Consider the following 13,651-nt stretch of genomic DNA (forward strand, 5'->3'; position numbering starts at 1 on the left):
AATCCTAACCAAAAGATGATGCGTTTTGTCTCATATAATACTCCGATCACGTTCCATTATTTGTTCCTGGCTGCACGGGAAATAGCTTGGGATTGAAAGTGTGATTTTGACTTCTATCAAATTGCAAAATTTTTCATAATTTTTACGAAGCTTTATGAAAATATAATTTTCAATGAAAGTCCTATAAAGAAAGAAAATTAAATTTTAATATTTAAAATTCAAAATTAATGAAATGACAATTAATTTTTTCTTTTGTTGAAAGGGGATTGATAAAATATCCTTTTACTCCTGCTTTGCTATTAATCAAATTTAGTATTCATAATCATTTTGACATAAATAAGGAAAGTAAAACATGATTTTTATTTTTTAATTTAATTTAATGTAAAATATTTAAATCATATTTTTAAAGGCATATTGAAATTTGAGATTTTAATTAAAAATTTATATATGTATATATCTTTTTAATTTAAATCATAGGATTTACTATGTAATCCAAAAAAAATATATAATTCTAATAAAGATATCTATATTTCTTCATTAGAAATTGAATTATATTTCCTATATCTGTATATATATATATATATATATTGATTATAGAAAATTAACAAAAATATATAATTCTAATAAAGATATTTATATTTCCTCATTAGAAATTGAATTATATTTCTTATATGTGTATATATGTATTTAATAAGTTGATTATAGAAAATTTCCTATGTGTTTCATTTGTAATCATATATTTCCCCATTATAAATTGAATTATATTTCCTCTATGTGTATATATGTATTTAATATGTTGATTATAGAAAATTTTGTATGTGTTTCATTTGTTGATTACAAATTGTACGAGGGAGTATTAGAATTTTGGTAAAATGGAAATGGTTAAATGTTTTTATATATTTAGATATTCTTAATTTGATTTTATCTCAAAAGAGTAAAATTCATAATTATTTTAATAAATAATTAAAAAAAATCTAAAAAATTAACTATTTTTAGTTTTGTAAAAGATAATTCTTTAAATTGAAATTTTTATAAAAATTTATTAAAAAGAAAACATGAAATTAATTAGAGCATATAAATATTTAAGAGACAATTTCGTTTAAACTTACCAAATTATTTCTTTAGTAATGAATTTATTTATTTATTTTTTAAACAAGTCATTTAACTTAAAAGTTTAGAAAAAAAGAACATGCTAAATAAGTCATTTAACTCAAAATTTTCAAAAAAATGAATATACCAAAGAAAAATAATGAGTTTTCCATTTCAAAAACTACAAACTCAAAAGAAAAATAAATTTATTTAAAAATTTTAAAAGAAAAATATTTACAATGATGTAATTTTTTCTAATATATATTTGAAAAATCCATAAATAAAATAATGTTTTGGAATGTGACCATTTACAAGTGCCCTTAAACTTTCCCCTTAAATATTTTGTAGTGAATAAGAATTTTGACCTACAATAAATTCCAGAATAAAATATTGTAATGTACTTGACCCCTTCATTTTGCATTCAAGGAATGGGTTATATATATATTGCTGACTAATTCAGTGTAGCTTTGGGTCCTCGACACACCTTGAAATTGCAATCCAGAGTCCCCTTTGAAATCTCAATCTTTTCGCTGGCATGTGACGACTTTGGGACGCTCAACATGTCTTGAACTCTCAAGTTGAGGTTCCCCCCAAAATTTGACCTTTCGGTTGACAGACCACTACTCTACGATGATGACCTTCTTTCCCATCAATGACCTGCCATGTTGGTGTGGGTCTGACCACCCATCCTCTATCCATCTTGTTACCCCGACACTTTCGATATTGTTTTCTGCAATGGTTAAGGACTTCCAATATTCCGGCTACCACGCAACCATCCACACAATATCCACTAGTGCCCCTGTGGGCTCCACAACCCCGACGCCCTTATGAGAATACTTATGGGTTAACAGCCCTAGGTGATAGAGAATTTTTCCATCGACTAGTGCACTTTCCTGGGACCTTCATCCATCTATATTTACGAGGTTTCTAACCTCTGGGGTCTCACCATCGCTCGGGTGACATCATGTCAACATCATCCACACTGTGTTGTTCTGCAAGAGGTCCACGTGTCACCCATATGTGGCTCCTTTGTGTACCAAAAACTCCCAAAATGCTTGCGACATGTCCTTCATGATGTCATGCTAATGTCATCTCCACCTGATGATAAGTCTCCATTTGCTTGGTTTAAGGAAAGTGAGGGATTCCCCGGTGACTAGGTTGAAACTTGGTTTTACTTAGTAATCGGGAACCCTTGAACCCAGAGCCCCTTAAGAAATCCATCTCACAACACTCCGGGGTTCCGACCTTCTGGGCTTCCGGGGTGGCCACCTCTGGTAGCTTCCCCACCTAATGGATTCGAGTGAAGGAAGAAGTTTCCATCACCATCACTTGATAGAACTTTGGTGCCCTTTACTCTCAAGTCCCCGACTTCAAATTAAATTATATTTTGGGCATTGGCTCTACATATTTTTTGCCTCGTCATTCTGACCAATCACGTGAGGGGGAATATGGTTCCACCAATCAAAACCCTCCCTTGACTAGGGTTTTGACCGAGCAAAGGATAAGGTTAGCTCACACTTTTCCTATAAGTTCATGGCCTCACTCCTCTACACCACAACAAGGCCTTCCTCCTCATTCCTGTCATAAATCGGTTAAGGGAACTTGACTCTACATCATGTAGTGTCTTAGACAGAGAGATCCACAACATCCTCGGCTACCCTCTCTACCGCCGCACAGGCTTCCTTGAGTCAGTCTTGCTGAAAATGGCTCTATTTTAGGAATATGGTGGACTCCGAGATGTGATTCATGGTTTCATGATGATGTCATTGGTTTCTTAGGGTTGTCTATGACATTATCCCTCCTGAGCTTAGGTGATAGATTCTCCATTGGGTACTTGGCCCGCAATTCTTCCCTTCCCACTGGGAGGGAATGCTACCCAAGGTGACGTAGGTGCTCCTACATCACTTACCTACCACGGAATTGGTGTGTAGTCTTGAGAGGTTCCTACCTCTCCTACCACACGCCAATGGTAGTGGACCTTGTGTCGAGCCTACAAGAAGTTCCATGGAGCCTTCGGGTGCCTCAACAACCACCCAATGATGCCAACAATAGGTATCCAACCTACTGAAAATGCCAGGCTAAAGGACATTCAAGAAAAGTTAGTGGCTCAATTGGTTCCAGGGGAAAACTCTTATTGTCATTAATGCATTGTTTGCCATGCAACACAAGAACTTGTAACTGGACAACAAATGACATATAAGTGAATACAAGCCCTAGTATGCAGAGGGTCTTCCATGTAATCTATATATTGATAAAAGGGGTCTCAGAACCCACTATTTTTCAACTATTAATCCAAGCTCTCATAGCTTGGTCGTGACATGTAACGATTTCTATCTCTTCCTTAATAATTTATGTATGTGCTGCTTTCCACATTATTAAACATGTATGTAGGTCTAGGCTCAGCTCAGTGTTGTGGCTTAGCCTTTGTTATCATGTAGTTTTTTATGCCTATTATGCATCAGATGTTCTGTGACCATCATTCACAATCATTTCATGCATTCTTTCTTTCATCGTTCACACACACATGCATCTATATGATCAACACATATATGTATATACATATCAATAACATATCCCCAAGGAAAATGTACCACATATGCAAGCATAATCAACATAGTGTAGTCCCTGAATCCAGAACCATCATCTATAATACTTCGACATGATTCATTAGAAGATAAACGACATACACAGATACTTATCTTTGAACTTGATGAGCAACTGAGTCTAGGACAAGGACTCTCCACTCAACTGTAGACAGTTGCAACCACACTTACTTGCAGTCGTCACCCCCGAGCCAGATTCTAGAGTGTGGGGGGGCGTTGCTTTCATGGAAAATTTTAGGGGCGAATTTTCGCCCTTGGGTGAAATTAAGGGGTTTTATATTTTTATTGGGCGAATATTTTGTATCACAATACATTGTTACAAATTGCCTCAAATTTATTTTATAAAAAAATTAGTTATGGAGGTTAGCCCACCTTATTTTAAGGGAGAGAGTAAAAAAAGTAAATTTAGCCCTTGAAATTAGGAGTTACAACCTTCCATTCCCCCCAATTTTCAAGAATAGGTATTTATGATAGTTATTTTACCCTCCACATTTCGTGTAAAAAAGGTTTTTTTTCTTTCATTTTCTCGTATTTCATGGTATTGGGGTTAATTTCGAGAAAATGGCCATATTTTTTGGAACAAATGGTCACAAAAGAATAATTCATTTTATTTAAAAAATCAAGTCTCTTATTTTCATGTTTATTTAAATATTGAATAATGTCCTTGCCATATTCCAAGTTTGCATCTGTTTAGTCATAATCATATAAAGAATAATGGAAAACATTTTTTTTTATATTTACTCCATAAGTCACCTTATATTTACGTGTAAATAAATAAAAATATAAATAAAGTGGAGTATGGTAAATAAATAAAACCTCTTTTTATACTTACTCCAAAGGTATGGTAAATAAATATAAATATAAATAAACTAGAGGTATGGTAAATAAATAAAACCTCTTTTTATATTTAGTCCATAGCCCTCTTTCTATTTAAGAAGGCTCAAAAAAGAGGTTTTATTTAAGTGAATCCTATGGGCCAAATGCCATATTTATAAAAGAGGTATGGTAAATTAATAAAAATATAAATAAACGAGAGGTATGGTAAATAAATAAAACATTTTTTATATTTACTCCAGAAGTCACATTATATTTAAGAACACTCAAAAAATGTGTTATATTTAGGTGAAGCCTATGGGCCAAATACTATGGGCCAAATACCATGGGCCAAATTATTATTAATACCATGCAAAAAAACATTATTAACCCATTATTAACCCTAATATTATTATAAATAAAAAAAAGATGGCACGTATTGACCCATGGTATTCATGTAAAAAGTAAGCTATTTAAAGGGGGGAATTAAACCAGCGTGGATCCATCTTTACTCTGGATCTACTAAGCCCCAACAGGGATCAAATATCGTGATATGCAAACTAGCATAAAGTGAAAAAATATTTGATCCTTGGGCTTGGTAGATCAAGGGTAAAAATGGATCTTGTAATTTAATGTCACTTAAACATTTTAATTTGGTTAAAATAAAAATCAATTATTAATTTTATAATTTTATAAATTACTAATAGTAGTTTTTAAGCTCCAAGTTTATGATAACCCATAGTATTGACCCATGGTAATATCATGGTATTCATGTGTGCATAGACTATTTAAAGGGGAAATTCTATCAAGTGAGATCCATCTTAATTCCGGGTCTACCAAGGGATAAATAGATTTCATTCCTCCAAGAGTGGTAGAAGTGGAGATAAGATGGATATAGGTTGGGATAAATAGATTTCATCCCTCCAAGAGTGGTAGAAGTGGAGATAAGATGGATATAGGTTGGTTTTTATGATAATGAAGATATTAAATAGACTTAGGAAATTATATTATAAAAAACATCTTAAGGTGAATGGTTAAAGCTACATTTAGTCACTTCACAAAATTTAGTAAAAAATACCAATATCTCCATTAATATTGGTTTTTTTTTATTCAACAAAAAAAAAAATTCAAAACAGTGAAATATTATCACTCTTTCCACATCACCCTCACAGAAGAGAGATAGTTAGTGCCCAGATTTCCCACCATTTTTCAAACATTCTCAATATGTTATCTTCATGAAAAGGTTAAGGTACTCATGTTTGATTAGTTGTTTGAAAAATATGTTAGTTTGTACAACCTTTAATCTTCTCTGTTATTCTTAATTTGTCGTAATGATCTGTAGGGGTTGGGCCAGTGCTTGAAAAATATGCTGGTTTGTACAACCTTTCATCTTCTATGTTTTTCTTGATTTGTCATAATGATCTTTAGGGGTTGGGCAGTGCACCATCTTGTCCTAAAAGGCAGAGATTGTGCACCAAAAAGGAAATTAATCCACATGTTACAACGTTGTTAAAAAATACAAGACGTATGAAGGTAGTGAATTATGCTAATAAGCAATTTAGATTGGGAGAGACGTAATTAAATTTTATTATTTAATTGAATATTTCTAATTAAAATAATAATAAATCTATATGTATATATTAATATATTGATTGGAAACCCAGATGTAGGTGTCAACAATAGTATTTAAATGACAAGACGGAGTGTCGGCAGGTTGGGAAGCCATCTGGCTATTTGTTTCATCCTGAGAGCCCACCGTAGAGGGATTAACAACACCTTGCAGGCGACATTTATTGACTCGAAAGCTGTGACGAGCTCACCTTCTTCAACAGCATGGCCCATGTAAATTGTTCTGTCAATCCTCCTCTTCTCCATGGCATTTGTTCTTCGCAAGTGACTGAACCGTGTATCAGAACTGCAACAGGCAGTCGCTGCCTGATCCTCTCTTGTCAGGATTTTGGTAATGGTTTCCATTGCTTGCATTCCCATCATTGCCTCCTAGATTGTGGCTCGCCCACCCCTACTCACGCTCAGCGTCGCCTTTCTTCCAATTCCTCCACTGTCAATTTAGCTTACATCTATGCCATGGCTCACCTCAGGCATCGCATGTGCAGTAGACGTGGAGGAATGCATGGAGGTTTTATCTGCTCGCAAGCTTCAACGAGCTCTGCCTCTGATTCCCCGGACTCAACTACTGAAATGCCCAACCCGCCCATTTATCCCACTCATCGCTACCCAAATACCAAAAGTGGTAGAGGTAGGAGGGACAATGTTGTCCATACTGTGGATCTCCCAGTTCCTCCTTTTTTTGCCCCTACAGCACCTAATTCTGCTTTCGTAGTGCCTTAAATAGGCCTACAATCACTGCAACCATCACAATCTCCTTCAAGGAAGAGTCTGCGACGCAAGCTCCTCTGTCAAGTCACGGGAACAAGCAGAACAAGGAAATGCCTGGTAGTTATGGGATCAGCAACAAGCAACAAGGTGAAAGCAGCAAGGTTCTACATGGAAAAGACAATGCTAGTGACACTTCTGGTGAGGAGGACAAGCATAACGGCACAAAAGCTTTAGGTAGCAGGCATAACGACTCTGGTAAGTGACAGATGGAAGCAAAAGGCACTGTGGAAGCTCCACCAGCTCAGGGTTGAGGCGCGTCTGAAGCAAATGACGATTGGTATCAGTTTGCCTACCTGATTGAGGAGGAGCCAGCTCCGGAGGAACCATTGGCCTAACACGTGGCCTCATGCAAAGGTCTCCAGCTCGCAGGTGGATACGTCTCACTGTTTTGTGGTTTCTTGTCTTATGCAAAGATGTTCGGCCTCCAGGTGGATATGTTTCATGGTTCCGTGGTTTGGTGGTCTGGGTGTGCTCTATTTCTATGCTATGTGTCTTAAATCCTCTGGTTGAATCTCTACCAGGTGGACATGTTACACTGTTTCTTAGTTATGTCCCTGTTTTTGGCTCTAGAATCCTTTTGTTCATTTTGGAAAACCAAGGTCTACTTTGAAATAGTTTTTCTGGTTCAATGGCTGGTTTCCCCCATAACAGGGGCAATCTTTAAAACTTCTTAGACTAGTTTCCCCTCTGTTGGGGCAGTCCATTACAAACAGTTTCATTTTGTGATGATGACTGATGTTTAACATCCCTGAATTCAGGTCTCTCTGTAATTTTTGTATCATATTAATAGATCAATACTACTTATATATATATATATATATATATATATATATATATATATATATATATATATATATATATATATATATATATATTGATTGGAAGGCTTCTGACAACGGTCACTTCTTTCTATTAGATCCCCTTCAGGGCTTTGGGATACCTACTACTTTCTTATATTATATAGTTGGGGCTTGCTACTTGTCGGCGTGTTGGGGTAAACAAAATGTGTTTTTTTTTAATCTCGTAGTTGGAGTCTATGGAATAAGAAAGAAATTTGATAGCTTTACAAAAGTGGTACAAAATATGTTTTTTTTTAATCTCGTAGTTGGACTCTATGGAATAAGAAAGAAATTTGATAGCTTGACAAAAGTGGTAGAGAAAAGATTAATCTCTCCTACCTTAACAGAACTTGTGGTCAAGATCAACACCTACAAGAATTTTGTTGTGGAATATTATCAAAACTAATAGAAGGATATGAAAGAGTGTACAGTGAGAACCTTGACAAACTTGGCCACTGAAATTTGCAACATTGTTTGTAGGAAGAGAAAATTATGTTTCTTTCTTCAAAACATGTATGTTAGTATATTACAATTTCATGTATATGTTTTCCTATTATCATATATGGTTTCATACTTTAACAAAACATTCACCAAGACTTCACTTTTTATTATTCAGTCAAAGATTTGCCAAGATCTTATAAGATCTTATAATTCAGTGATAGATTCGCCATGACTTTACAAGATAATATAATCTGGTGAGAGATTCGCCAAAAAAATTATATATACATATTATATTATTGATAAAATCGCCTCCCATTTTTCCTATGTATCATGGGGATTCGCCCATTTATTATACGTATAAATTTAGGGTGGTTCTTAAAATTTTCCCTCGTTGCTTTCTTCTAGGACTAAGACATCAACTGCCACTGAATTAGGGACCCCACAGGACTTCCTTCCTCAATCCCACTAACTGATAACTACTTGCTTGGTAGACACTAGGAGTCCAGAGGTGCCCAACCTCAGCCCCAATTGCACACATAGTGATTCTCCCCCTTCTAAGGAGTCCAAAATCCATTGTTCGATGAGGGCGGTAACCACAAGTATTCACTCTAGTCTTCCTCTACTACTACTCTAGGATGGTCTCTTCCAAAGTTGTTAAAGGGCTCAACAGTATGCTATCTCCACCCACAGCCTCTAGGGGACTCAAGTTGTTACAGGGCTCCAAAGATTCCATCCCAACCCATAGTCTCTAGAGACCTAAGCTGCTACAGGGATCCAAAGACCTTTGTCTCAACCCATAGCCTCTAGGGACCCAAGCTGTTATCGGGATTTAGGGATCCTATCTCAACCGACTGTCTCCAAGGACCCTAAGTTGTTACAAGGCTCAAGAGACTAGATACTCAACCCACAACCTCTAGGGATCGAGAGGCAATCCCCTTCTCTTCTCTTCTCTTAAGCGCTACCTACTGGTAGCTCTTGCTGATTCCTCTCCTCGCTACCACTCTTCATCCATCTTTGTATCTCCTCCTCTCATCCCTTCTGAATGTGTCCCTTCCATCCTTGTTTCTAGCTTTTCTTGGCCTCTCCCTCGACCATCATTACTTTATAGAAATCTTTGGTGGAACAAATAACTTCTCTTATCAATTACTTTTTTCATAAGAGGCGGGTACTAAGAAGCAATGTTGCATATTACACTTGTTCATGAATGGAATAATTATCCAGAAATGTTAGTCTTCGGATAACCTATTTCTTTAGATTGTGCCATTAACCTATTTTTTAAGTTAAGATATTATAAAATAAAATAAATAATGTTGTCATAGGCTGGTAAGTACATATTTGAATTGAATTAAAAAAAATAATCATAAAAGCTAATTAAATTATGAATTTATTTTAAATTAATATTAATTATAAAAATATTAATATAAGTTAAAGATATAAATATTTTTAAAAACATGCAACAAACTCATTAATCATCATAGAAACTTACAAACACTTTATTATGGAGATTTTTAATTTGTAAATATATTTTTGTTACAATACCATATAGATTATCAATACCACGTGCCCCAAAAATAATAACTCACATCATATGAAATTTGTTTATATAACATCTTTTTAAATAATGAATTAAATTAAAAAAATAAAAAGACATAACTATTTGGAAATAAATCTCAATCATTGATTTGTATATATTATTATAAATATTTTAGAATATTCGATCAGGCATGTATATATTCAAAACAAAATTTCACAAAGAAACAAAATAAAAATATTTACAATATAAATATAAATAATGGTAAATAATTATTTATATATTTTCAGGTTAAATTTGTTCAAAATATAGCAAAATTTTGTTAGAATTATAAATTCAATATATGAATTTTACACAATTTAAACACCCCATATTTTTTTAATGATATTTGAATCTATTTATGTATTTTAAAAAATCTATTTATATATTAAAAAATATTTTATTTAAATTAAAAATTATTTTACCAAATTCTAACCTGAAACTATATCAATAAAAAGAATTAAATCTCATATAAACTAAAATAAAAATTATAAAAACATTTAAAAATTAAAAAATTAAATAACTATTAAAAACATTTAAATAATATCCACTCATAAAAAATACCGTAAAAAACTAACCTCCTCTTCTCCTTATTAAACGTAGGCTAATAAAAATTTACAAATAAGTACTTTGCAACTATTTCTACTTTTCGCCACTACTTGTTCCTATTCAAGGATCTGATTCATGGTAAGATTTTAATTCAACAATATTCCGTGAGAATGTATTACTGGCAAGGAGGATATTATAAGATATCCTGTATAATCCTGTTATATCAGTGACTCGAAACTCAGTTACAGGTTTTTCAATTCTGGTCACAGCGAATTGATCACAGAAATTCACAGCTTGAGAGCAGAAAATGAAAATTCATAACATCTACGTAATTAATAACTAAGCTATTAAACACTATAATGTCCCATCTGGTAAGAAGTTTCTACAAGACCAGGGCTTTATTTCAACAGCTTCTACGTGGTCTGTTGTTTTTATTTTACTCCCACACGACGTAATGTGAGCAGTTGGCAATACAAATATGATATTACACTGCTACGGCAAATCGAGTAGTTGGAACCGCAAAGAGTTCGTGGGATCTGGGCATTGTAAATTCATACTTTTCAGTCATGTCCAGGTCCTTCACATCCATGCCCTCAGGAAGCTTCCAATTGAAACAGTGCACGAGTTGCGCCACCGCAAACTCGACGACAAGAGTTCCCAGTTGCTGTCCTGGACATCCTCTCCTGCCTCCTCCGAACGGAAGCCACTCAAAGTTCTGAATTCTAGAATCTATGGAACCAGCTTCCATAAATCTCTCTGGATTGAAAGTATCTGCATCCTCCCCCCATGACTCAGGGTTCGTTGCAATCTCCCAAAGGTTCACCAGAACGCGAGTTCCCTTGGGGATTTGATAACCCAATATAGTGCAGTCCTCCACAGAAGCGTGGGGAACCCCAAACGGCCCCGGTGGATGGAGTCGAAGCGTTTCTTTCATCACAGCTTGTAAGTAAACGAGACTAGGCAGGTCAGACTCGCTTACCATGCGATCGAATCCAACTACACGTTCCAACTCGCCCTGAAGCTTCTTCATCACTGGTGGGTTCTTCACTAGTTCGGCCATTGTCCAGTCTAAGCTTGTAGAAGACGTGTCCGTGCCAGCGGCCAACATATCCTGTCACCATTGTAAACATAAGTTCGGGGTCACAATTATTGAATTATCGGAAACCATTGGAATAATTGATGAAATAATATATCCAAAATCAACCTACTTTAGAATGAAGGTTTCTTTGTGATTAGGATTCATTTGAAATTTATTTTCTTGGCCATCTCTATATTCCCTGTCTTCTTCCTAAGAATTAAGGAAGAGTTAGTACATAGTTCTGCTCATCATATTGAAATTATTATTTTAGTTGGCAACATCTTTCTAACATTCTGAACCCGGGAGAGTTAGTACATAGTTCTGCTCATCATATTGAAATTATTATTTTAGTTGGCAACTTTTTTTTCAAACATCCTGAACGCTGAACTTGAAGTGTGATTCATTTTCCAGATAAAATGATTAATAATGAATAGCATGAGATGGTTTGAGAAATTGACAAAATAATTTCAATATGATAAATATTCTGAACCACGAACTTTAAGTGTGATTCATTTTTCAGATAAAATGCTTAATAATGAATGGCATTAGGTGGTTTGAGAAATTGACAAAGTAATCTCAATATGATAGATAGGGAGAAAATTTTCAAATTAACATACTTACCATAACAATTTTAATATTATTTCTTTTAATATTATTTCTTCATGATCTTTCACGTTCAAATTATTTTTTTCAAAGAACCATCTAGTATGGTTTGTTTTTGGAATAAAATGGTGAATTACACCAGATGGTTCAAAACATTGGCAAAATAATCTAGATCAGAAAAAGAATTTCAAACTAACATATTTACTAGAATAATCACTTTAATATTATCTTTAACAACTTTAATATTATCTTTTCTAAATCTATCACACTAAAATGATGAATCACATTGAATGGTTTGAAACATGGGCAAAATAATCTGGTTGGGGAAAAAAATTTCAAATCAACATATTTACTAGAATAACATTTTTAATATTATCTTTAACACATGGAAATTATTTTTGTCAATACTTTAAACAAACTAATATGGTTTATCTTTGAAATTATTTTTGCCAAATTTTTTTTGACATTTCTAACTATCTATTATTGTTCATCTTCAATAATATTTATCTTACCCATAAAATGATAAATCAAAGTATATGGTTCCAAACATCAATTATTTTTGCCTAACATTTAAAACTATCCAATATAATTCATCTTCCTGATAAAATGATAATCCACACTTTATAATTCCAAAATAAAAAAGAAAAAGTAAAAAATAACCTAACCTCAATGTGATGAATGAATCTGGGAGAAGATGAATTTCAAGCCCAACATACTTACCAGAAGAACGGCTTTAATATTATCTCGTGAAGGTTGGAACTCTGCATTTTTATCGACAGAGGCTGCAATTAAAACATCCACAAGATCTCGTGGAGCGTTGGCGTCATTCTGCGCAGCGTGATCATCAATTACTTTCTCTAAGAAATCGTCCTGCGACTTCCTTACTTTCTTGAAGCGACGGCTGAAGCCTTGGAGATCCATCCAGGCCAAGTATGGTATGTAGTCTCCGATGTTAAAAGAACCAGACAATGCAACAATTTCTTTCACCATTGATACAAACCCTATGTTGCCAATTATGTCCTGGTCACTATATTTTCTACCGAAGACCATCCTGCACATTATATCAGTCACCAGACTCGACACGATCTTAGTAATGTTCACAGGCTGATGAACTGAATTCAGAAGAGAGCGAATCATGGCGGAGACTTCCTCTTCTCTTATGTAGCGGAAGTATTCTATGCGCTTAGAGTGGAGCACCTGTAAAACACAGACCTTGCGCATCTGCCTCCAGTAAGGCCCTAACGGAGCAAAGACCACATCCGAGGAATTATAGGTCAAGTATTTTGCAGCGGCGGATGGAGACCTGCTGGCAAAAATGCGGTCATTGGTCTTGAGAAACTCCTTGGCCATATCTGGAGAGGAGACGACCAAGGTGAGGGCGGAGCCGAGGCGGAGAGACATGAGAGGCCCGTATTTCTTAGATAGCGCCGCCAGAGTGCGGTGGGGAAGCTCTCCCAGCAGGTGAAGGTTGCCGATGATGGGCAACGGAAACGGCCCCGGGGGCAGCCTCCCCTTAGGCATGCTACCAGATTTTCCATTCCTCCCCCTGAAAAGGAAACTCCATGCCGCCACTGTCAATACAAAGATAAAAGCACTGAGTAGTTTAATATCAAAGTAATTACCTACGTTCCACGAAACTGGGAACTGGTGAAAACCCAACTCCGTCGCC

General features: G+C 35.0%; 1 protein-coding gene across 1 annotated transcript; it reads right to left on the reverse strand.

The window, feature by feature from the left end:
- Positions 1-10,423: 10,423 nt before the first annotated feature.
- On the reverse strand, positions 10,424-13,398 carry LOC149232040 (cytochrome P450 71AU50-like). Its single transcript, XM_089379336.1, has 2 exons — positions 12,703-13,398; positions 10,424-11,412 (listed from the first exon to the last, which is right to left on the reverse strand). The coding sequence occupies exons 1-2, from the start codon at positions 13,381-13,383 to the stop codon at positions 10,786-10,788; spliced, it is 1,308 nt and encodes a 435-aa protein (XP_089235462.1). The 5' UTR covers positions 13,384-13,398; the 3' UTR covers positions 10,424-10,785.
- Positions 13,399-13,651: the final 253 nt, after the last annotated feature.

The sequence above is a fragment of the Pinus tabuliformis genome, chromosome J (genome assembly GCF_031772625.1).
Source record: "Pinus tabuliformis cultivar Carrire ecotype Pingquan chromosome J, CPIR1, whole genome shotgun sequence".
Lineage (NCBI taxonomy): Eukaryota > Viridiplantae > Streptophyta > Pinopsida > Pinales > Pinaceae > Pinus > Pinus tabuliformis.